Raw genomic sequence first — 27451 nt, 5'->3', positions numbered from 1 at the left:
TTCTTTTCCCACCTTTGCTATTGAGACTGATTGCATTTTGTGTTCTGCCCTTATTTTATTTTTATTCCTCGTTGTTACCTTTTTCTCTTGAATCATGTGGAGGGATCCAATGCTGACTGCAGGACATATGTCTCCAATTAGTTGCTCTCTTTCTTTTACAGCTGCATAACACTCTTTCAGGTGTGCTATCCCTTTCCCAAAGGCTGTTTCTCTCAATTCCCTTTTTAGGCCCATTCTAAAGTGCTGGAAGACTGTCCATTCCAGGTGGTGTCTGTCTTCACCTGGGACATCCAAGTTATTTTAGAAAGTGAGTATCCTGTCATGAAAGTCAGATACACTCTCTGTATCTCCTTGTACCATCTTTTGCAGCTTCCATAGATTTGGCCCTACATTCTTGCTTTTTGAGAATTGCGAGATTAAGATTTCTTTAAATCTATTGTAGTCAAGTGTTTCCTTCAGGGTCGAGGATGAACAGAGATATGTTTTGGCCTTCCCCACTAATTTGCTACATAGCAATATGAGTAGCTGGAAATCACTCCAGCAGGTAATCTTTCTTAATTCTTCAATATATTCGAAGAAAGATACCACATCATCATTGTCTTCCCCAGAATATTGTGGGAATACCTGTGCAGGATTTATGGATCTAAAAAATTCTTCGTTGTCCATATTGGAACTTGTAGGCAGAGACATGTTGGTATTTTGGCTCACAATAAGATGTTATTAAAATTATTCTAATATACTAATTTTCTCACTAGTCTTACACCTGCCTGATATGAATTCAAAGACCAAGTCACTGTGATTGATCTATTTACTAGCTTTTGTTTTCGGAATCAAATCAGATCCTGTCGGCTAACTGCGCCATTGTTATATTTCCTTCTCTTTGTTTCATTTACTTTATTTATTTTATACTTAACTTATTTTCCTTATATGCTCTGTAAGCCGTTTATTCTCTACTAAATTCTTTCCGCCTTATTAATAAGCAGTCCTATTGGCCTCCCTATAGTTTAATCACACAACATTCTGATAGAGTTCACCCGATAAGCATTAACAAAATTTATATTATAACTGCGCCAGCTAATACCTAAGATAGATAGGACTCTTACCCAGGATGGCTCTTCGAATGATACACGATGATTAGACTAAAATAAACTTTATATCTCTGTTGACTAATCTCTTTCAAACAGTCGTGGCTCGTTTCATTTATTCATACACGTGGGTTCATCCCGCTAAGTTCGTCAATGTTTTATGAGCGACTGTTTGAATTCATAAGATAAAAAAAACAGGTCAGGCAGGTACTTAAAAGAAACATTTTAATAAACTTGAGAAATTATACAAGTAAGCATTACTAACATAATATCTGAAACATTCTCAAGTAAAGTCATAGGTTCAATACTAATTTTACTAAACACACAAATGAACTTGCTTAGACCACTACTATGAGCAATTTAACATTATTTCTTAGGAAACTGTCATTCCTTCTACACACACATGGTCATTAGTTATATTACTTTACACATTACTATTAGCTCATACAGAGATAAACCTGGCCTTGTTGGGCAGACAATTCTTAATTAAATGGGCCTGAGCCAAATCTTAGATAATTCTTAAAGTTCCATAATATTAGTCCATTTTACAAATTCTCTTAGGGGATCACATTCTTTTATGACTGGAATTCGCAAAACAAAGGTCTCCTTCTACACACACGTGGTCATTAGTTATATTACTTCACACATTACTATTACAAATATAGTAATGTGTGAAGTTGCTCATACAAAGATAAACCTGGCCTTATTGGGCAGACAATTCTTAATTAAATGGGCCTGAGCCAAATCTTAGATAATTCTTAAAGTTCCATAATATTAGTCCATTTTACAAATTCTCTTAGGGGATCACATTCTTTTATGACTGGAATTCGCAAAACAAAGGTCTCCTTCTACACACATGTGGTCATTAGTTATATTACTTCACACATTACTATTAGCTCATACAAAGATAAACCTGGCCTTGTTGGGCAGACAATTCTTAATAAAATGGGCCTGAGCCAAATCTTAGATAATTCTTAAAATTCCATAATATTAGTCCATTTTACAAATTCTCTTAGGGGATCACATTCTTTTATGACTGGAATTCACAAAACAAAGGTCTCCTTCTACACACACACACACACACACACACACACACACACACACACACACACACACACACACACACACACACACACACACACACACACGTGGTCATTAGTTATATTACTTCACACATTACTATTAGCTCACACAGAGATAAACCTGGCTTTGTTGGGCAGATAATTCTTAATTAAATGGGCCTGAGCCAAATCTTAAATAATTCTTAAAGTTCCATGATATTAGTCCATTTTACAAATTCTCTTAGGGAATCACATTCTTTTATGACTGGAATTCACAAAAACAAAGGTCTACTTTACCGTCCCTGCTTGGATGCTATGTCTTTCTTCTTGCCTTGTCTAGTCATCAAGGCTTCCTCGCTCTGCTTACTATTTGATTACCTTCGATCAGCCATACGAATAGAATCTCAACGGGAAAGAAAGGATATGGCAAGGGAACATCACCTGAAACGGACGGCATCTGCTTGGTTCCTCCGTCGCACGACAACGCACAGCTTCCACGGCCAGCCAGGAACTTCTCCGACGGAATGGACTGGATCTATGTCCGAGAGAGGTCAGGAACCAGGAACCCAAAAAAAGCCTTCAATGGGGTTTGCATGGCCTTTTTGTTTTCTCTCTCTTCTTGGTATTTCTCGGCCATCACGATGCAGGCCAACACGATCACGTGGATTTCGTCATTGCATTCAGCTCCCTCTATTTCATTGCACGTGCACTTGTTTTGCTCTTCTTGGAAAGTGCCTTAGTTTCTCTTTTCAGTAACAACCTTCCCCCCTTTTTGTATGTGTAACACAGGACAGTTAAAAGTGACCCTTGAACTCTGGCTCACAGGCTTTGCTACTTTAGTACATGAAATGGGGCTCTTAAGTAGATTTAACAGCTTACATTGATGTCTATATCTGGCCCACATGCATTACAGATTATATCTAACAAACATTTTTATACAATTTTATACAATTCCTTGTTCTTAAATTGATTCGTATTCATAAAGTTATCTTTTTATTCTATTGCCAACGTTCCACATTCTCTGCCTAAGTTAAATTACAGTTGTTTTCTGAATAATACGTGTTAAAGCATTTCTTAGTTTATTCAAGACACAACACCTCCATCTATTGCCAACCAAATGAAGTTGATTTGACTTGGGTTTCTGTCCTTGTATGACAACTAAAGAGAAAAATCTGAACTTGTGCAACTTATCATATTAAGCGCCTCAGTAGTGCAATTGGAAGAATGACAGTACATGAAGCCCTTTGATTGGAAAAGGCCTAAGTTCGATTCTCGTCATGATGGGAGGAATCTTTATATATGGACTTTTTCAATCGAAGGTGAGTTAGCCAATCTCATACAGAGGTAGCAGGCTTTTTTCTCCCAGCAACATGGGATTTTCAGCCTGCATACAGACAAATCGGCCCTTCAAAACACACGCAATTTACAGACAAAAAATACTAGTTTCGGTGGAGGGTGGTAGATGGCATTAATGTGGATGATTGGTAGTAGAGGTTCGGGTGGAGACAGAGTTGTACAGTAGGTGTCCTCCCGCGATGAGTCTTCGGACTCCTTGGAGGTGTCATGAATAATAATAATAATATGAAACATGGTGCACAAACCACGTGACTGCGGGAATTTCTGGGATGTCACAATATGGCATCTACCAGTAAATGTACACGTTATCTTACTGATGATCAAATTGATGAATTGTTAACAACAAATGAGTTGGGAGAAGAATTGTTCGAGTTAAGTGAATTGTGTACTTCAGATGAAGAAGATCCTGGTAATTCTACATAAATTAATGTGTGTAATTCCCATAATCAAGTGGACACCCCTTGATTATGCAAATTTTATAAAACACTATTATTGCCATATTTGTGAGTGAACAAGTATATATCAAGAATGTATGATGCTGTCCGAACTTCTTACTTCAGTAAGAATTTTAATTGATTTTATTTATAAATTTTTTGCAAAATTAATTCAGCACATGGGACAATGTCAGTAGAATATAAAGTCGGCAGTTAAAGGGTTAAACCAGATATCAAAATTGGAGATGTTAATCTCAGCTCTTTACTTAATGCAGATGATGTTATACTTTTAAATAAATCCAGTACAAGCCTGCAAGATTCCCTGACTAAATTGAATAACTGTTGTAATAGATTTGGTATGAAGGTCAAGACAATGAAAATAGGCAGAAGCAGTGAAAATATCAACTTCATTGTGAATGGAGAACCTACAGAACAAGTAAAACATTTCAGCTACTTAGGCATGATTTTTAATGAAGATGGTAAATTAAATATTGAAATAGACAACAGAATCAACAGAGCTGGTATGGTAGGAAGTCAAATGAATAAATTTATATGGAATAAGAGAGAAATTATTCAAAACACTAAATTAGCTGTATACGAGACAGTGTTCAAACCAATTTTAACTTTTATTGTTATAATAACTTGTATTATTTTTTGTTAGAAATAAAACACTTGACAAAAGACTAGAGACCACAGATATGAGAGTCCTGAGAAAGATTAAGAGATATTATCAAATGGTATCAATGGCAATATCATATTAAAAACGAGGATATTAGGAAAGAACTTGACATTGTTCGCATCCTGGAATGTGCTAGTACAGCTAATTATAGGTGGTATGGTTACTTAAATAGAATGGGAAACAAAATATTAGCAAAACAAGTGGTCTCTGCCAGGTTGGCAGGAAAAAGATCATGACATACAAGGGTGGTCTGAAAAGTTCTCAGCCTAACAATGAAAAAACGAATTTATGATTTCAAAATTATTATTTTTCAACATAATCTCCCTTAAGACTAATACATTTATTCCAGCGATGTTCCAGTGCCATTATCCCATCCCTGTAGTGGTTCTCAGTAAGATCTGAAAAATTCTCCTCTACAGCTGCAATGACCTCTTCATTTGAGAAAAACGCTGACCAGCGAGGAAGAGTTTTAGTTTTGGGAAGAGACAGAAGTCAGAGGAAGCCAAATCTTGGGAATAGGTGGATGTTCCAACAATTCATAGTGCAGATCCCTTAATTTTCCCATTGCCAAAACATGTTTGTGAGCAGGTGCATTGTCCTGATGAAATATGATTTTTTTTCTTCTGCAAACCGGGTCTTTTATCACAAATTTTTTCATCTAGTCTAGTTAAAAGATTGGAATAATATTCCCCGGTTATTGTTTTACCCTCTTCAAGATAATTAATAAACAAAATGCCTTTAGCATCCCAAAACAACAGACAACACTTTTGCTTCACAAAGCTGTATAAAACAAACTAGTTGATAGAATGACTTGCAATTTCACATGGATGCTTATGACGGATATCAGAACTTAGGAAAAAAAAAAAAAAATCATGCTGATAGTGTTGCCATCTATGGTTGAGGCCGAGAACTTTTCGGATCACTCATGTATTTAACTTTGACCCTTAAGTGATCCCTATGATATAGCTTACATGGAAATATTTATTAAATTATCCAATAATTATATTCAGTTTGAATGTTTTCTGTTTTCTTTGATATTATAATTTGTACATTTTTCCCCACTCCTAAAGAAATGTGTGACGAGGAACCGAATCCAGCAGAGCAATAAAAAAAAAATTCTTAATCCAAACAATCAAAGCATTTTTTCCTAAGGTTTCAACCTTGCCTTAGATCCCACCAAATATTCTTAAGATTTATATCTTCACCAATATAGAGAAACTGAAAACTGCTTTAAGACTCAGCAGACACCATCTGCATTTCAGCCAGGCCAATGGGCTGTCAGTTCATCAGCACATTCTCTTAAAACACATGTCAAAATTCCATTATGTCCTATTAGGATCTGAAACACGCTCTCCTCATGCACATCTAAATCTTGGATCCTCCCATCCTTCTAGTAATAAAGCCTACTTTTTAAAAGGGAAATACCAAAATAAAGTGATCATTAAACACCTCTGCTATATCTTCTGCATCAGATGTCATTATTCTTCTGCTGGCTCATATGAATTCCTGCAGATTTTCTTTAGACCTCTTTCCATGGAAATTCAATCCATGGAACTTCCTTAAGCTGATTTCTAATATTATTATAATTACCTGCCTTATAATTCCAATAAATTCCTTTCTCCTTGATACTTCTGTAGGTCTATGCATTTCCCAAGTCAAGAATACACTGTCATTCTCTCCAAATGGGGGGGGGGGGGGGGAATAAGATCTCAGTTACAATCAAATCCTCTGATTCTAGGACCAAATCTAAAACTCCTGAGCCTACAACTAGTTGCTTAAGGCATTTGTCTCTCAAAAATTCCAGCAATTCCATTCCCTTACAACTACACGCTATTTCCTCTTTCCAATGCATTTTGAATTTGCCAAACTCAACTGCCTTAACATTTCCTGCTCTTCACCCTCTGTGTTCCCCAGAAAATATAGCAACATCTCACTAAATATCCTGTCATGTCCACTTCTACTTTACACCATATGTTCTCAAAACCATTAGTGTCATTTCCCTCCTAGAGGACACAACTCAGCTCATCATAAGCAGTACTCCACCACTGTGTTTGCCATGCCTATCCTGCAAAAAATATGCTAAATCCTAGTTCTATTCCTATCAGTATCTCATCTTCCATCAACAATGTTTCAATGATCCCAATAATCTTTGAACCGGATGGGGCTATCAATGTCATTAATTCATTTCTTTTATTCCTGATACTTCCTGGTATTTGCATAAAGAAACATCAACACTTTATTAGTGTTTCTATACTGTTTATTATTTACCAAAGACTCCAATTGACTCTGCATTACATCATTTCTATCCAGTGACTATTCTACAATATGCCACCCTTGCTTCCATCCACCATGACAACTCTAGTTTCCCTGCACTAATACTGTTATTTGCCCCAAGAACATTTTTTCCAGATGCCTACATCCTTCCTCATTCAAATGTAATCCGTTTCTCACAGCTCTCTTCTATCTTAAAATGCACTCTAAGCATCTGGGAGATATGCAGAGATTTTTGCCAAAAGTACAAATAATACACGAATTTCTTTCATTTCAGCAATGAAAGAAATGAATAAACAATTCAGTGCACTAGAAGACTTAACTAAGATGATATAGACAGGTCTTAAATTGACTGAAGATTAATAAAATAGACTCCCAAATAAGTAGAAAATACCGACTTTTAAGCACTCCTAAAGATGAGCATGATAGCAACATGTTGCAAACTAAAAGTTCAAAACTTTTCTATAACCTCAGTAGTACTATTCACCTCCTAATTGAGAAATTAGAATTCTTTTATTTTCACTATTCTGAATTACAAGCAAATAAAGCAAATGATAAGTATAACCACAATTCCAGTAACCCAGCAAAATTGTGGTGTACATGTTTTAAAGCACAGATTTTTATTTTTATTTTTTTTTAAAATAATATTTAAAAATAATATTTTCTTGTCCAAATAAAATTATCATACTTGCATGTAGTATAGCAAACTATTCTTTTCAATATATGTGCACTTCGGACTTTTCAAAGTCTCAATTTCAAATCCAAAGCATGTCAAATCCATCCATCTATTCATTGGACATCATCAGATGCCATATGGTTACTCCATTATTACTCAGTAATGTGCCACATCAGTCCTTGCCAGGCAGTCCTCTTGCATTCATTTCTGAAGGTTTCAGCTCTGAAGATCATTCACTCCAGACACATCATCCATCCATCTCACTGAGGATCTACCACTTCCTTTTTTTTTTTTCAGGAACTTTACCTCCTATTACTGTGTTAAGAACTCCTCCTTTCATCCTTTCAATGTGTTCAAAGTATTTCAGCTTTCTTCTGTCAATATCTTTGAGGATCAAAGTTCTACCGATCCTTTCTAGCACCCACCCATATGTTGACCTTTTATTGTAACTGAAAAGGTGTGTAGTTTATAGATGTATGAAGTGAATTACATGGAAAAAAGAACTTATATATGCCTGATGCAATATATGAATTGTTTGGAGGAAGTGTCATTTAGAGAGAGACTTTAGAAGTGCAAAAACAGAGAAACCAGATGTATTGGGGGGGGGTCAAGCAAATGTCCGGTCACCCCTGAGATAAGAGTGTGTGTGCGTGCACGTGCGAACGTGCAGAAATAATTATGCAATGCTGAATGCAATTTCACAGATTTTGGATTCAGGGTTGGATGGTGACTGTGGGTCCAAGAGGATGTTGAAATGCATGCACAAAAATGCCAGAAGCATCAGAAATAAGAGAGAAGAGTTTGAAGCATTGGTCAGCTCAACTTGGCCAAAAATTATAGCCATCAGTGAGAACTGGTTGACAAAAAATGATATAGTTACAGGGATAGAATATAAAGGGTATTATATTTTCAGGGAGGATAAAGGAAATAGGATAGGAGGTGGGTTATTGCTGGTAACAGCTGAAAAACTATAACCAACAAAATTAGAAGTCAAAGACGATTTTAAGTGGGGGAGATGGTTCATTTGAGGCTGTCTGATGTGAGCTTGAAGCCAATAGAACAAAATACATTGTTGGCCGTTACTATAGACTGGATGGGGGTCCACAGGAACATGTAGATGTCATGTATCGACAAATTAGCATGAGTGCAGACTGAGCAAATTATTATGAGAAACTTCAACCGTGGGAATAGATGGAGGGAGGAAAGCAAGCATGGCAAGATGGAAGTAGAATTTATACAGTTATTAAGGGATAATTACCTGAAACAACATATTATTATAGAGGGGGACCAGGAGTTTGATGGTACAGAATCTGGTAACAACATCAGAAGATATATCCATAACCAAAGTAGACACACCCTGTCTCCAATTGGGGAGAGTGACCTTGCAGATGTTTTGTGAAAGGTTACTAAACGTGGAATTCTCTGTAAGAAAGGGTTTATATTAAATGATGAAATTTTGCAGCTCTTGCTTTATAATATAAAGCAAGTGCTGGAAAAAAGAAGAAAAAAAAACAACATTGCAAGAATATAAAGCAAAAGGTGATCAGCATGATCATGGGCAGTATAAAGTGCGAGCAAGAAGGGCACCTGGCATGACAAAAAAAGCCAAATCAGATTTTTAAGTGAAAATTAGCTAAGCAGACCAAAGGAAATACAATAAATACAGTAAATACATTTTTTTTTTTTTTTTTTCATTCTATAGCAAGTAGGAGGAAAAATGACTATGGAAGGATGACTTTTATCAATGCTGATGGAGGAAGGTGAGAGAGACAAAAGAAATAGTTAAGTTGCTGAGTTATCATTTTGCAAAAACATATCATCCTGGTAGAAATTTTGCAGTTGCTGATGTGGAAGAGATGCAATTTTCATTCAGCCATGTTTCACATATTCCAACTATTTCCATGCACATAAAATCAATCAGTGCAACAATTTCATCTTGCTTATTTCTGATACTCCAAGCATTCATAAATGAATATAACAATTCATTTCTTGGTCTATAACCAGTCTTACTCACGTTGTCTCTCATCTGTGACTTCTCCTTACCTGCTCCTGTCTGCTCATCTTCTGCAGCAAATAGTCATCATCATCATCAAATTCCTGCCATGTATCCTCAAGGGGTGTACAGGATATGATAGTACTACATGAAAAAATTACATCATTATTCATTTCCTATCTACAATTTTCCTCCAAATCAGTCTGTTACTTGTCAAGATTCCAACATTATCAAATCTTATATTTCTGTCTTATATATCTAATAAATAATATTTCTATCTTATAATCTTATATATCTAAAGCACTTTGTACAGTATCAATTCACCTATATCTTGGTCTTCCTCTAGGTCGTTTTGCTGCCAACCTGGAAGAGAACACTTGTTTTGCTAATCTTTCCTCGCCCATTCTGTTTAAGTGACCATACCACCTGAGATTAGCTCTGCTAACACATTCCTGAATGCTGACAATGTCAAGTTCTTTCCTAATATCCTCATTTTTAATATGATATTGCAATTGATGCCATCTCTTCATGCCTATAATCTTTCTCAGGACTCTCATATCTGTGGTCTCTAGTCTTTGGTCAAGTGTTTTACTTCTGACCCAGCTTTCAGATCCATAAGTTAAAACTGGTTTGAACACAGTCTTGTACACAGCTAATTTAGTATTCCGACTAATTCTCTCTTATTCCATATGAATTTATTCAATTGACTTCCCACCATACCAGCTTTGCTTATTCTGTTGTCTATTTCTATATTTAATTTACCATCTTCAGTAAAAATCGTGCCTAAATAGCTGAAATGTTTTACTTGTTCCACAGGTTCTCCATTCACAACACAGTTGACATTTTCAATGATTCTGCCTATTTTCATTGTCTTTGTCTTTTTATTGCTGACCTTCATACCATATCTATTACAACAGCTATTCAATTTAGTCAGAGAATCTTGCAGACTTGTAGCAGATTTATTTAGAAGTATAACATCGTTCGCATAAAGCAAAGAGCTGACATTAACATCTCCAATTTTGATATCATGTTTAATAGCACTTTCCTTCATAATGTGATCCATATAGATAATGAATAACAGAGGGGATAATGTACATCCTTGTCTCACACCAGATTTAACATTAAACCATCTTCCTGTACTTCCTTCAATTCTAACTGCTGACTTACAACTCAAATAAAGACTAAGTATTGCTTGATATAATGCCCCATTGACACCATATAACTGCAGCGTATTGAATAGCTTCTCTCTTGGCACCTTGTCATATGCCTTTTCCAGATCGACAAAACTTAAATACAGATCTTTGTTATATTTCCATGCTTTCTCGACTATTTGTCTTAAAGTGAAGATCTGATCCTGACAGCCTCTATTTGGCCTGAATCCAGCTTGTTCTTCGCCAAGCTTTTCTTCCACAATTCTTCTCAACCGTTTCTCAAGTATACTTGCATAGATCTTGCCAGGAACACTCAGTAGGGAAATACCTCGGTAATTCTCACATGCAGTTTTACTTCCGTTTTTATATATGGGTACTATGAGAGCTCTACTCCAGTCATCGGGAATTCGTCCCTCTGTCCAGGCTTTCAGAACTATGCATTGCAGCCACTGTAAGACTCTTATACCACCATACTTCAACATTTCTGGTCGAATATCATCTACTCCTGCTGCCTTTCCACATTTCAAGCCTTTGATGGCTTTTTCTACTTCTAATATGGATATGTATTTCTGACTGCATGCCTGGTCAGTGTTTTTTACCACTGTGCTGTCATCACTGCTTGTTTCATTTAGCAGTTTTTCAAAGTAATTACTCCATACTTCAAGGATATCTTTTTTTCCCGTTTTCATGTCACCTTTATCATCTCTAATTCCTTTTACAGCACTCTTTCCTCCATTCTTAAGCTTCTTCAACAACCTCCAGAATATTTTGCCACCTTCTTGATATTTATTTTCTATATTCTTGCCAAAGTCCTCCCATGACTTTTGTTTAGCTAGTTTTACAGTGTTTAGCATTCTTGCATTTGTCTCTATATTCTCTAAGAGCACAAGCTGACTTATTTGACAGGAACTTTTGGTATGCTTTCTTCTTTTCCTTCACTGCCTCTTTAACTTCCTGTGTCCACCAGGGAGTTCTGATTTTTTTATCCTTACAGATAACCTCACCACATGCCTCTCTGGCAGAATCAATCAATGTTTTCTTCAGAGTTTGCCACTGAACCTCCAAGGTTTGATTCCTGTTATCAAACTCTTTCATTTTTTCTTCAATAATCTTTGCGTATTTTATCTCAGATGTGAACCTACAGTTCACATCTGAGAACTGCTCAACTTTTATTCGCTTTAAAACTTTTTTAAATGTTATTCTTTTCAATATGAAATTCAATTTTATCTTGCTCAAGACTAAATAGTGATCACTTCCAATTTCAAATCCTCTGTACACTCTGGTGTCCTGCACCAGGGAGAAAACATCACTATCAACAATAACATAGTCAATGAGACTTTTCTTATTCCTAGCCTCTTCTCTCCATGTGAATTTGTGCACATTTTTATGTTGGAACATGGTGTTAGTAATAACCAGTCCATGTCCTGAGCAGAAATCCAACAGATATTTGCCATTATTATTAGCTTTCCTCTTTTCTCCAAATTTTCCCAAAATATTTTTGTATGTCTCACAATCATTTCCTACTCTGCTATTTAGATCCCCAACAAGGACCAACTTTTCATTTTTCATTGTGTCAGTTGCTTTTTCTAGAGCGTCAAAAAATTCCTCCACTTCTACCTTAGTAGAACCTTCTGTGGGACCATAGGCACAAATAAGTCTCATTGTCCAGTTCCCCATTCTCATATTTGCCCACATTACTCTACTTGAGACTGACTGCCATACAAGATTAGCCTCGTATTTTGTGTTGAATACTATGGCTACTCCTTCTTTTCCTTGATTGTTGTTGCCTGAATATAACATTTTGTATTTATTGCACAGAAAGATCTCACCAGTTTTGGTCTTTTTTGTTTCAGTCACCCCTATTATATCGATCTGGTACTTATCTAATTTCCTCAGCTAGCTCCATTTCTTTGCCATTCAGGCTTCTTACGCTGATAGTACCGATCTTTAACTCTGGTGATGTTGAGTTGGGATTTATTTTCAGATTTGTTCCAGTAGCTGACTTTTAGCTGTTCGCCCTGGTTCCCTGGCGAAAACAACGGGGGGCCTTGTTTAACCGGGCGAAGTCCCAGCCAGTATGAAATTTTGTCATGTTGTACCATCATTCTATATTTTGGTTTAACCAATAAGAATACAATTTGGTCGGCTAAATCCCAAATAGCCAGCCCATCCTCGTCCATTCAGTATCCAAGCAGATACCCAACAGGGTGCACCACGAGAATGTGAGGATTGGACATTAGGTCAGAAGCCCGGGTCGGTTCTCCGCATTCCTTTAAAGGCTATGTGGAGGTCTCCTCTCAGTTATACAGCTTTGACCCTTAAGCACCCTTGGTTTTCAATCAGGCTTTTGTAATTACTGCATGCCATAGATGTTAGCAGTTATGAAGAGAGAGAGAAAGAGAGAGAGGGGTGGAATATAATTTTTAATTAGTTTGCTATATCTGGTGGAGTATGATTTTATTACCAGTTTATCATTTTATCAAAATGTAAGTGATCCTACTGGTTTAATAATTTTATTAAATAATATCAAAAATGCATAATACCAATGAACATCCCAATTCTTAGATGCTGTCTTTTTCTATATTAACACTAGCCAGCTTACTTTTAATATAATATGTCAGATACTAAAGTCCTAGTATAAATTTTTCTTGGTCACTTCAACAGTTCCGTATTAGAATAATGATATTTATCACAGACAAATTTTAGTTAACATCAGATATATTTTACAGTACCTTTTTTTCTTGGGGTTTTCATATGGGTCTTTACTTTCTTCTGATTGAACTAGCTTGGTGTAACCTTTCCGACAATCTGCTACTCCTACATTCCTTTTGGAGTTGAACTATGCTTGCACGGTCTTAAACTTTCGTAATTCGGGACACTTTTTGAATCATCTAATCGGCTGTGCAAACTCGCTACGTGGACATCGATTTCTTTACTTTTCTCCTTCTCATAGTTGTCACTGAAGTCGAAACACAAAGAATATGTTTCCTTTTCTTTGACTTTATGGCATTCTTCGCTTCTCACATAGGAAATACGGAATCGAAATTCCGCTCATTTTCGTTTCTGTGTTATGACGAGGAGATATAATCCCTATCTCACCACTCAGGAAAACACCGTGAAATCCCTACGAAAGAGCTCGCGAAGGACTCTCCTGGAACGGAATCAAAACCGAAACCAAAAAAGGATCGTGGGGGGGGGTTCCCAACCCTTTTATACCTGTTTTCCTAACGGCACTTTTTCTAACTTCTTCTCTCCGCCCCCTACTTGTTCTTACTTCACCGACCAATTAGGGTGGCATTTTTCTGCCAAACGTCATTTGATTGGCGGGCCCGTAACGATGTCTCAATCTGGGAATCGGCCCTGAGCGATAGTCTGTTGTTTTCCTTTGCTAGCCTCTAATTTAATCCCCATTCCAAAATTTTTCTATGAACTTACTTAATAACTTAATCTCTAGCCTCTCACATACCATCTTTTATGACCAATCCTTTTCTGTCTTATTTATTTAACTTTTCTTATTTAGATCATATCACAATATTAATATATTCTTTCTTTTGTTAGTTTAACAAAATCTTTATATTTTATATATTTTATTGGATGCAAGAATCTTTCTTTTTCTTTTAATTAATTCAACTATTATCTTTTAACTTTAATGCAGGGTTCTAATTTATTTTATTTATTCTTCATGTTACGGCATGATAGCTGAGAATTCTATATTCTCAAGATATCAGGGTGTAACAGACAAGATGTCATGTCAGTCCATTACAATGTGAATGTGCAAGAGAATTACATTACCTCTGACAAAGTTGTTCAATCTAAGTCTCAGCTTCTGAAAGGTTCCAAGGAAGAGGAAAGAGGATAAGACAGTTCCATTACATAAAGGTAGCTCCAAGAAGTAGCAAACTACAGACCAATTAATATATTAGGAGTAGTTGTTAAGTATTAGAAAACTTAGTTAAAGGTAAAATCCCACAGTGGGTGGATAGGGGTACATTACTCTATAGTGGACAGCTTGGCTTTGTAAAGGATAGGTTCATATTTTTCACATTTTAAAGTAAAATGGTGGAAATTTATAAAGGAAATGGCTACACCATAATACTGCTGGACTCTGAAAAGGCATTCCAGAGAGTGCAACATGGAAAACTATTACAAAAATTGGAACAAATGGGAATGGATATGAAGCAAATACCATGGATCGAGGAAGGGTGGCTGACAGACAAAGAGTGGAATCTAGGAGAATGAGGGTAACCAGTGGAGTATCTCAGGGTTCTGTACTAAGGCCACTACTCTTTAATTTGTACATCAATGATATAGAGAAAGACTTAAGAGGGGATAATCAGTTGTTTGCAGATGGTGCAAAACTAGGGAGAGCAATAGTTCATAAAGGTCATGTAGATATTCTGCCGGATGATTTAAATAAACCGGCACTGTGGGTAAAGGATAATGATTATAAACTTAATGTTGCAAAATGCAAGGTTATGCATTTCAGGTTGAAAAGGTTGCATACTGTGTATCACATTGATGGTACTGGATTGCATGAAATTGATGAGGCTAGGAATTTGGAGTAATGGTGATTAAAGAGTTGAAGTTTAGAGGGCATATTGCAAAAGTTGGTAAAATAGTTCAAAGGTTTACTTGGATATTGAAAAACATACAAGTAGAGATAGAGAAGTTATTATTCCTCTTTATATATGGTTCAGCCACATCTTGACTGCTGTGCACAGATTTGGTCATTTAGTTTCTTGGGGGGGATAGGAGATGAGATGGTAGAGAGGATTCAGAGATGAGTGATTAAGCTGGCAACAGGACTAGGGAATGCTCCCAATGAGGATAGGTTGAGGGTATGTAAGTTACCAAATTTAGTTGACAGGTGAAAAGAGAGGACAAGATAAAAACTTATAAAATATTATAAAACTGATGCAAAGGAAAGTTTTCTATATATGACAAATAGAGAACTAGGGGTCATCTGTGGACGATGTGGAAGAGTGTGGTCAGCAAGACTAGATTTTTTTTGTGAGGAGAGTGGTGAATGAGTGGAATGAATTGCCCTGAGTAGTTGTGGGTGCCCTGACACTAAATGAGTTTAAGAAGAGATATGATAGTTTTTGTGTGTATAAAAGTTAGTGTAAGTCTTCCACAATGAGTCTCTAGACTCCATTTATAATAATAATAAGAAGAAGAATTGCCCTATAAGAAAAATCTCAATTTCACTTTCTCTTTTGCCTTTGATACTAAAGACATCTCTAGTCAAGATCAGATTTCTCAAGCTAACTTATATCTCTAACTTTCCTGGCACAAAACAACTCACATCCATTACTTCCTCGGTCTCCAAAATGCTTTGTCTTCCGCCATTCAAGACAGTACTGTGCAAGTCCTTACATTACATAAATTCCAAATTCTCGCATATGACATAGTGCATCAAAAACCTTCCTATAAATGCTTCATGCAATCCAGAAGAGGACAGCTGTTTAACAGATGATCTCCTCTCTCACAGCAGACTCATTCCAGTCACTTTCTCACAGACAATGTGTTGTTGAAATATCTATAGCTAATCTATAGCAATATCATTCCTCTATTTTCATCTAAGCATGTAAAAAACATGACCAACTGCTCATGTGTTTTTTACATGTTCTCTATTATTTCTGTTATATCTATATACACATTTCAGTTTAAACCTACCAAACCAATTTATCATCATTCACTTTCATTCCATCTCAGTGTTCTTTGTAACAGCCTTCCTCATACCATTTTTTCCAAAGACTATAATCTCCATCTCTACAAGAAACACATCAACAAGTACCTTTTTTCTCCTTAACCACTTATTCACAGAATAAATTTGTATTATCGGTTTGGTAATCTCTCATTTGTAAAGTAAAGTTGATATAAAAATTAAATAATTAACAAAAATATCCTGGAAGTTGTAGGTGTAATATGCAAGTGCTGAGTTGTTAAGAATTAATGACTAAGCAGCTAACCCAAAGTTTCCATAAGGAGACTTTGCTACCTCCCCTTAAGCTGGACTTTGTGAGCTACAGCTGAAAAGAATTATCAGGATTCAAAATTGACAATTTCCCTGGCAAAAACTATTTTGAATGCAATCGAAGGAAGCATCAGTGAATATAAAAAGTGAGAAGTAAATTTTTTACTAAAAGGGCAATAAATAAGTAGCATGTATTATCAGAGGATGTTATAATGTATATCAGGATACTGTAAGCTTCATAAGGACAATGCTATGTTCAAATCTACTGATAATTATTTTCTGTTACCTTTAAACCATGCTCGTCAGTTCCAGTGGAAAAAATTGTTTCTTGACCCAGAAGTTGATGGATTCTGTGAAGAGCATCTGCTACAACTGCAGAATGAACATGGCCTATGTGTGGAGCTATAAATAAATAAATAAATATATATATATATATATATATATATATATAAAAGGTTTAAGGACTGTTACCGAGAGATAAAAAGATGACAAGATATATTTAAAAAAAAGATACTAGTTTACTAGTTTTGTTACATGAACATCCTCAGGTATCACAATCAAAGAAGTATATAAAAAATTACAGAGACTTAAAATTGTACTAACAGAACAAGTATAAAAAGACAGTAACATGCTTGAAAAAAATGCAAGTATGAGTTCCAAACAAATGAATACTACGCGCTGTCGCGAGTGCGCCAGTACTTTGCATCATCCCAACTTTGCATCATCTGCAAAGTTGGGATGATGCAAAGTTGGATGATGAAAAAAATTATGCATATCCCAACTTTGCATCATCTGCAAGCAATTGAATATCCCCATTCAAATCTTCTCCAATATCATTAACATACAGGTTAAACAGCAATGGCTCCAAAACAGAGCCTTGAGACACACCACTAGTGACTTCTTGTTCTGGAATATTGCTCCTCCATACACAATGTGTCGATACCTATCAGAAGTCAATCCCCAATCCCCAAAGCACTAGTCTAATATCCAACTCCATCTGCTCTAATTTGACCATTAACTTATCATGCAGTAATCTATCAAAAGCCTTTGCAAAGTCTAAATATACTACTGTGTATCTATTTCCATGTCCAATGCTGCAGTCACCTTACTGTAATAAGTAAGTGGATCACTAAAACATGACATTCCTTTATCAAATCTGTACTGTCCATCAATAATACCATTGTTGTGTTATCATTGTTCAACCCAATTCTGGATCCTGATTCTCACCAGCCTCCCCAAAACTTTAACCACAACACCTGACACACACAGGTTGACATATAATTTGATGCTTGAGTTCTGTCACCTCCTTTATGAAGTGATAAAGTGATACAATCTAGCCTTCCTTCTACTCCTTTGGAACTTGACTCAATGCAAGACTCATACTAAAGAAATATGTCAAGGCAGATGCCAACTGCCTGGCACATTCCTTCAAAATACGTAGTGATATATCATCAAGTCACATAACCTTATTAACATCAAGTTTGCTTCATACCTCATATACCTCTTCCACACTCACAGTCAGTCTCTTCTCCTCATCATTGACTGATCTCAAACTCTCCATGATGTCACATTCACAAGGATGAAAGATCTTTGTGGACTGCTCATTAAATATCTCAGCTATATCCTCCGCAGCAGTTGTCCTTATAGCATTTCTTTTCATGAAATCCTGAAAATTTTCATGAAAATTTTCATAATTTTTTTTTTTTTTGTTCACTATATATCAAAAGGACTGCCTAGGATTTATTTATTTTATTTATTTTTGGCTTCATTAGCTAACTGCTACTCATACTAAATTCTTGCTGCACTTACCAAGTCACCTCCTTGCCTTCTTTGTATTCCTCATGGAATTGATTATTATCACTCCTCTTATGTTGCCACCATAATGTCATTTTTTTCTGTCATTCATTTATTTCACACCTACTTCATTTAACCTTCTGACCTTTGAAACACATTTAAACATTGCTTCTACTAGATAGTTCTTGAATATCACCCAAGCAGCACTGATCTCTTTTCCACTTAACTCCTCATTCACCAGCCTTCCACACAGCTAAGTTAGGTTAGGTTACATATTAGGTTACTATTTGCTGGCCATGTGAAGAAGTTCTCACATGGCCAGCAACCACCCAGGTAATCACTTCATGGTCACTCTCACCAACTGGAGTGTGACTTCACAAATCATTTATAATAACATCCACTGATGAGATGATCCAATCCAAGAGCTTCAATTCTCATGTGTCCTCTGTTAAAAACTGCCTGAGATAGTTGTCCCTCAAAAACTCAAGAAACTCATTTTCTTTACTTCAAGTTGCTATCTTGTCTATTCCAATCTATACTGCTGTAATTAAAATCACCCATGATGATCACTATTTCCTATTTGCTTGACTAAGTTGCTTATACATTTCCTGGTCACTACCCTACACATTACCAGGTCTATAGCAACATCCAAAGAAGTATTTCATTCTGTACACCTGTCTCACACCATAGTGCCTCAAAACCACTACCACTATTTTCACCTTGCATCTCTACCTTGTATGGACATAACTCTTTTTCTATTATCAATAGCACTCCACCACAATTTTTAACCCTTCTATCTTTGTGAAATACATCATACTCATCATCATCATCATCAAATTCCTGCCATGTACCCTCAAGGGGTGTACAGGATATGACAGTACTACATGAAAAAATTACATCATTACTAACTTCCTATCTACAATGTTCCTCCAAATCAGTCTGTTACTTGTCAAGACTCCAACATTATCAGATCTTATATTTCTATCGTCTAAGGCACTTTGTACCGCATCAATCCACCTATATCTTGGTCTTCCTCTGGGTCGTTTTCCTGCCAACCTGGCAGAGAACACTTGTTTTGCTAATCTTTCCTCTCCCATTCTATTTAAGTGACCATACCACCTGAGATTAGCTCTGCTAAAGCATTCCTGGATGCTGACAATGTCAAGTTCTTTTCTAATATCCTCATTTTTAATATGATATTGCCATTGATACCATCTGTTCACGCCTCTAATCTTTCTCAGGACTCTCATATCTGCGGTCTCTAGTCTTTGGTCAAGTGTTTTACTTCTGACCCAGCTCTCAGATCCATAAGTTAAAATTGGTTTGAACACAGTCTTGTATACAGCTAATTTAGTGTTCCGACTAATTTCTTTCTTATTCCATATGAATTTATTCAATTGACTTCCCACGATACCAGCTTTGCTGATTCTGTTGTCTATTTCTATATTTAGTTTACCATCTTCAGTAAAAATTGTGCCTAAGTAGCTGAAATGTTTTACTTGTTCCACAGGTTCTCCATTCACAACACAGTTGACATTTTCAATGATTCTGCCTATTTTCATTGTCTTTGTCTTTTTATTGCTGACCTTCATACCATATCTATTACAACAGCTATTCAATTTAGTCAGAGAATCTTGCAGACTTGTAGCGGATTTATTTAGAAGTATAACATCATCCGCATAAAGCAAAGAGCTGACATTAACATCTCCAATTTTGATATCAGGTTTAATACCACATTCCTTCATAATGTGATCCATATAGATAATGAATAACAGAGGGGATAATGTACATCCTTGTCTCACACCAGATTTAACATTAAACCATCTTCCTGTACTTCCTTCAATTCTAACTGCTGACTCACAACTCAAATAAAGACTAAGTATTGCTTGATATAATGCCCCATTGACACCATATAACTGCATCGTATTGAATAGCTTCTCTCTTGGCACCTTGTCATATGCCTTTTCCAAATCGACAAAACTTAAATACCGATCTTTGTTATATTCCCATGCTTTCTCAACTATTTGTCGTAAAGTGAAGATCTGATCCTGACAGCCTCTATTTGGCCTGAATCCAGCTTGTTCTTCACCAATCTTTTCTTCCACAATTCTTCTCAACCGTTTCTCAAGTATACTTGCAGAGATCTTGCCAGGAACACTCAGTAGGGAAATACCTCTGTAATTCTCACATTCAGTTTTATTTCCCTTTTTATATATGGGTACTATGAGAGCTCTACTCCAATCATCGGGAATTCGTCCCTCTGTCCAGGCTTTCTGAACTATGCAGTGCAGCCACTGTAAGACTCTTATACCACCATACTTCAGCATTTCTGGTCGAATATCATCTACTCCTGCTGCCTTTCCACATTTCAAGCCTTTGATGGCTTTTTCTACTTCGAGTATGGATATATATTCCTGACTGCATGCCTGGTCAGTGTTTTTTATCACTGTGCTGTCATCACTGCTTGTTTCATTTAGCAGTTTTTCAAAGTAATTACTCCATACTTCAAGGATATCCTTTTCTCCTGTTTTCATTTCACCTTTATCATCTCTAATTCCTTTTACAGCACTCTTTCCTCCATTCCTAAGCTTCTTCAACAACCTCCAGAATATTTTGCCACCTTCTTGACATTTATTTTCTATATTCTTGCCAAAGTCCTCCCATGACTTTTGTTTAGCTAGTTTTACACACTGTTTAGCTTTCTTACATTTGTCTCTGTATTCTGTAAGAGTAAAAGCTGACTTATTTGCCAGGAACTTTTGATATGCTTTCTTCTTTTCCTTCACTGCCTCTTTAACTTCCTGTGTCCACCAGGGAGTTCTGATTTTTTTTATCCTTGCACACAACCTCACCACATGCCTCTCTGGCAGAATCAATCAATGTTTCCTTCAGAGTTTGCCACTGAATCTCCAAGGTTTGATTCCTGTTCTCAAACTCTTTCATTTTCTTTTCAATAATATTTCTATATTTTAGTCTACAGTTCACATCTGAGAGCTGCTCAACTTTTATTCGCTTTAAAACTTTCTTACATGTTATTCTTTTCAATATGAAATTCAATTTTATCCTGCTCAAGACTAAATAGTGATCACTTCCAATTTCAAATCCTCTGTACACTCTGGTGTCCTGCACCAGGGAGAAAACATCACTATCAACAATAACATAGTCAATGAGACTTTTCTTATTCCTAGCCTCTTCTCTCCATGTGAATTTGTGCACATTTTTATGTTGGAACATGGTGTTAGTAATAACCAGTCCATGTCCTGAGCAGAAATCCAACAGATATTTGCCATTATTATTAGCTTTGCTCTTTTCTCCAAATTTTCCCAAAATATTTTTGTATGTCTCACAATCATTTCCTACTCTACTATTTAGATCCCCAACAAGGACTAACTTTTCCTTTTTTATTGTGTCAGTTGCTTTTTCTAAAGCCTCAAAAAATTCCTCCACTTCTATTTTAGTAGAACCTTCTGTGGGACCATAGGCACAAATAAGTCTCATTGTCCAGTTCCCCATTCTCATATTTGCCCACATTACTCTACTTGAGACTGACTGCCATTCAAGAAGATTAGCCTCATATTTTGTGTTGAATACTATGGCTACTCCTTCTTTTCCCTGATTGCCATTGCCTGAATATAACATTTTGTATTTATTGCTCAGAAAGATCTCACCAGTTTTGGTCTTTTTTGTTTCAGTCACCCCTATTATGTCGATCTGGTACTTATCTAATTCCTCAGCTAGCTCCAATTCTTTGCCATTCAGGCTTCTTACGTTGATAGTACCGATCTTTAACTCTGGTGATGTTGAGTTGGGGTTTGTTTTCAGATTTGTTCCAGTAGCTGACTTTTCGCTGTTCGCCCTGGTTCCCTGTCGAAAACAACGGGGGCCTTGTTTACCCGGGCGACGCCCCAGCCGGCATGAAATTTTGTCATGTTGTACCATCATTTTTTATTTTGGTTTAACCAATAAGAATACAATTTGGTCGGCTAAATCCCAAATTGCCAGCCCATCCTCGTTCGTTCAGTATCAAAGTAGATACCCAACAGGGTGCACCACGAGAAGGTGAGGATTGGACATTAGGTCAGAAGCCCTGGTCGGTTCTCCGCATTCCTTTAAAGGCTATGTGGAGGTCTCCTCTCAGTTATACATCATACTCTTCCATCTTTATTCCTGTCAGGATGATATCCCCATCCAACCATGTCTCACTTGTTCCAACAATGTTTGGGTGAATAAACTCAGTCAATGCAACCATTTCATTTCCCTTGTTTCTATTACTTCTAGCAATCACATACAATTTCTTTTCTTTTTCTCCTTATTAATCCCAGAACCTTCTTCAAATTCAACTGTTTTCCCTACATCCCTTCCCTTTTTGCTACCCTGAGCCTCTCAGTTTTCCTGTTTGTCTTGCACAGTTATTCTCTCATTCTCTACCCTCATGCTACCCATTTCTTCATTCATCCTGAGCTTATTAATATATATAAAAGAGATCAATGAGCAAACTATTTCATTTTCTGGTAATTGAGAAATTTCCTGGTAATTGAGAAATGAATGTTTTCTTTAAGTATTTATCAGCTAAGCCAGAGGATTTTATGAAATGCTTATTATTATTAGAACTCTAGGGAGTGAAGGGCTCATCATGGAAAGCCATACATCAGCCATGCCAGTTGTCATATCTTTTCTTAAACTCATTCACACTAGATGTACTCAATACTTCTCTTATCCCTTTCTTAACTGCACACAAACTTAACTTCCATGGATGCCCTCTTGTCCTCTCCCATCTTCCATATAATGGAAATTTTATTAACCAATATCATATAACATCCTCATATCACTCCTCTTTCTTCTGTCTACCTAAAGCTATTTCTTTACTTCCTTACTCATCCCAGAACCATCTTCAAATTCAACTGTTTTCCCTTCAAATTCAACTGTCCGCATACTCTTAATCAATCTTCAATCTACATTCCATAATCCTGATATCATCTTTATAACTCTTCTTTTCAGCCTTTCACACAACTTCTTTATCCCTTTGAAACCCACGAGACTAAATCTGGGGAGAGTAGTCCTGGTGCAGTCTCCTGAATATGAATACTTCCATATCCTTACACTCATTAGCAGTGCTTCACAGTATTAACCACCTTACCGGCCATTATGGATCACATACGCATCTGCATACGCTTCGTATCCATCATATATTTCAATGTAACATCAATGGTATTACAATTTTAATAAGCACTTCGCATACATGATAACTTGAACGTCTACAGACGTCTTGGCTGGTAGCGTGGTTAACAACACCAACAGATTAAAAAAAAATTATTTATTGAAATTTACTAACATTTGGATGGTTTCTAACTGTCACCTTCAGAGCACAAATAATAACTGTGACAAGCACAATACACTCAACTAAAGGATCGGAAACAATTCAACCCTAACGGAAATAAAACTAATGTTGTAACGAGATGCCCTCACTGGGCCAGGTAACTATCAAGTTAATTTGGCAATCCCAACAATGCACCCCCTCAACAAATATGATTCCATTAATTTGAATGGAAATTAATGAGAGATTGCTGATTGCCCAGCCTGTCTTTGCATCAGCAAACATATGAAGATCTCCTGTCAACCCCTTTCCTATGTCATTAACATATAGATTAAACAGTGGTCCAAAGAATGAACCCTAGGGCACATGACTGATCACCTCTGGAAGATTCACATCCAACATATACCACTTTCCGATACCTGTCTGTCAGCCATCCACTTATCTAAGACAATAGTTTATATTCCAATCCCATATTCTCTAGTTTATGCAACAGCCTTTCCTGCAGTGTCCTATCAAATGCCTTAGTAAAGTCCAACAGTATCACAGTGTATCCATTTCCTTTATTCAACTCAGCCATACTGTTATAAAATAAGAGCCAACGGTTCATAAATGATCTCCCTTTAGTAAAGTCATGCTGTTCCTTGCAAGGTGTATCTTGTTTGTCGACCTATTTCTGTATGCAAGTTCTTACTAACTTCTCTAAACCACTCAGTTTCAGACTGGGCAGAAAGCAATGTGCAGAACGATTTTGCAAAGTGGTTTTTGTAATTCTGTCTAAAAATTTCCAAATTTTGGGAAATAGACTCTAAACCCTCACCAATAATCCTACTTTCAAACTGGAATATATATATATATATATATATATATATCATGAATACATAAAATTTATTTATGCATGCGCGCGCACGCACACGCACACACACACACACATTAAATTAAGATATTTGTATCTTGCAATTTCATAAGGAGTCGTATGGAAGAAAAATACATGAACCTGAAAATAGCTGTATAATATAACAATAGTGCTTTTTTTTTTGTATAACTACTAGTGCTGGTATGCATTATTTGCTAGCAAAAGAGTTGTAAATTAAAATAATACTGCATCTCTATATATCACTATTAAGAAAGGTGCACCAATGGTACACCTTACCATTGCATAACACACACACACACCCAAAAAAGTACTCTGTACATATGCACACATGTACAGTGCTTTTTTGTGTGTGTGTGTATACAATGTATATACAAAAAATGTGTACCAGCACCTGTAGTTTTACAAAAAAAAAAAAAAAAAAAAAAAGGCACTATAGTTAATTACACAGCTATTCTCAGGTTCATGTACATGAATATTTATTTTTCTTCCATATGACTTCTTGTGAAATAGCAAAATACAAATATCTTAATTTAATGTTAGCAGTAAAATTTAACTTAGTATAGTCAAACTTTGTTGTAATGAGCACAGAAATAATGAGATCATGTTGTAATGAGCAAAAAGGTCACAATGATTTTAATTTAAGCATGTTCACATATAAGTGCTCACTTTTATAATGAGCGTACTACATGGATATGCCATAAAAATTTTGGTAACTATGCAAACATTCTTAATTACTCGGGTAGTTCTTGGAATACCCAATTCTTCGAATAAACAAACATGAAACGAATGACTACCTGCATTTAATTATGGACTGGTTTTTATCTTAATCTTGTCTTTGAGGACCATTCTCTCACTACCTACCTCTCCAGTGTTTAGCTTCCGATCCCCTCCCGCACTTTACACAAACACTTCCAAGACTGTACAATTAATTAAAAATAAAGCCTTATATCAGAAACATGTCTATAAAAAGAAAGTGGCTCTCGGTTCATGAGAAAGTCATAATTATTCATGAGTCAGAATGTGGTGTGAAAAATGTTGAAGTGTGCAAAAAGCTTTCTTTGTCCTTTTCAACACTTTGAAAGAAGTTGTGGAACAATACATATGTTTACATATCAGTACTGGAAAACAACATGACTGGAAAGGGGGGGAGGGAAAACTTTGATTAAGCATTGCTTCAATGGTTCGCTACACAAAGAAATGTGGGATTGTCAACAAACTGTCCTATCATGAAAGTTCAAGTGGAAAACTTTGATAAACAATTTGAATGTGATGATTTTGTATGTATCAATGGCTGGCTGGATTGATTTAGAAAGTGGCATAGCATCATTACATCAGATTTTAAACAGACTAACTGAATTAGTGTTTATTATTAATTATTGTTTTTAATTAAGGAGAAATAAACTGTGTTTGGTATTAAGTGTGTGTGGTTTTAAAATTATGGGCAAATAAATTCTGTTTAATATTAGGAGTATGATAGTTTATATAAGCATCCATACAAATAATATCTAGGTGTGTAATTATATTATTTTTTCTCTCTAATATGTTTTTTTATCGAGTTATTGAGCATTAAAAAAAAATAGGAGGTATATTTAACTTGTCACTTATATAGTGAGAAATTATTAGAACGAGGAAATTTTGTTGGTCCAGTGGTGCTCATTATAACAAAGTTTGGCTATAATTTTATTGTTAAAACTGTTCTATGCCATACACATTATCTTGAAATTAGCTTTTTGCTCTACCATTCAGTTATGCTTGCTTACAGTCATTAATGACTAAATCTGATGTTCCATAGGCTTAATACACTCAATTGACAAAACATTAAAGATAGAGGTGATAGGAAGTTGACACTGGCATCCCTCATTCAGAGTGAAATGTACCCAAACCAGACACAGACAGTAAATGGGCAGACATCGGGGCTTCCAATAGTGTAATACAACTGATGAACATGGGTAAATGTGGCAATTTTAGCGACTTTGATTATGGACATATTATCGACAACAGACAGATGGGTCATTCTATAGCCCAGATGGTAAGAACTCTAGGGTCTCGAGGGCAACCACATCAAGGGTCTACCATGAGTATACCATCAACGGAGGTACCAGCATCCTGCAAGTACCTCCAAGCAGTGGCTGACCATCTGCCAATGATGATAGGGACTGCCATAGACTGTCTAGGCATGCACAAATCAACCACAGAGCAACAGTAGCCCAAATCACATCCAGCTTTAATGTTGGAGGCCAAGCAGCATCAGCGTGCGAACAGTACGGCATACCCTGCACCATGGACTATAGGAGCCGATGCCCCAGTCATGTACCACTGTTGGCAGCTCATCAACAGGCAATGTATCTCACTTGGTGTTGAGACCATCAAAACTGGATCTCTGCAAAGTGGACAAGAGTCGTGTGGTCTGATGAATCTTGTTATCAATTGTACTGAGCTGACGGGAGGATAAGGGAGTGGTCGACAGCATGAGGGCATGGCCCAATCACTCTTGGTTCTGTTCGAGGAGGTGATGGCTCTGTGATGGTTTGGGGAGCTTTCTCATATGACACATTAGGTCCCTTAATGAGTCTGGAGAGGTCTTTAAATGCTGTGAGCTATCAGAATTGCTGGCTGATTACCACTTTCTTGGCTTTCATGCATCTTGTAGCCGATGGTCTGTTTCAGTAGGACAATGCATTGCCCCATCGGGCTACAATCACCCAGTATGGCTCAAGGAACACTCACCTGAGTTTGGGACCTGAAGGTCCCTGGATTTAAATCCAATCGAATCTCTCTGGGATGCC

General features: G+C 36.5%; 1 protein-coding gene across 5 annotated transcripts in view; it reads right to left on the bottom strand.

The window, feature by feature from the left end:
* MetRS-m (Methionyl-tRNA synthetase, mitochondrial) overlaps positions 1 to 27451 on the bottom strand; it is a 392083-nt gene that overhangs the window by 311874 nt on the left and 52758 nt on the right. For all 5 annotated transcript variants that reach the window (XR_016550239.1, XM_090412031.1, XM_090412028.1 and 2 more), the window contains exon 3: positions 16970 to 17085. Coding sequence is in view for 4 of the 5 variants with exons in the window: in XM_090412031.1 (XP_090268157.1) it covers positions 16970 to 17085 (116 nt within the window). In the remaining variant the exon portion in view is untranslated. The remainder of the gene's footprint in view (positions 1 to 16969; positions 17086 to 27451) is intronic.

Source organism: Typopeltis vanoorti, chromosome 22 (assembly GCF_054136105.1).
Source record: "Typopeltis vanoorti isolate ZY-2024b chromosome 22, IOZ_Tvanoo_1.0, whole genome shotgun sequence".
NCBI lineage: Eukaryota > Metazoa > Arthropoda > Arachnida > Uropygi > Thelyphonidae > Typopeltis > Typopeltis vanoorti.
This window is presented reverse-complemented; position numbering and strand designations above follow the sequence as displayed.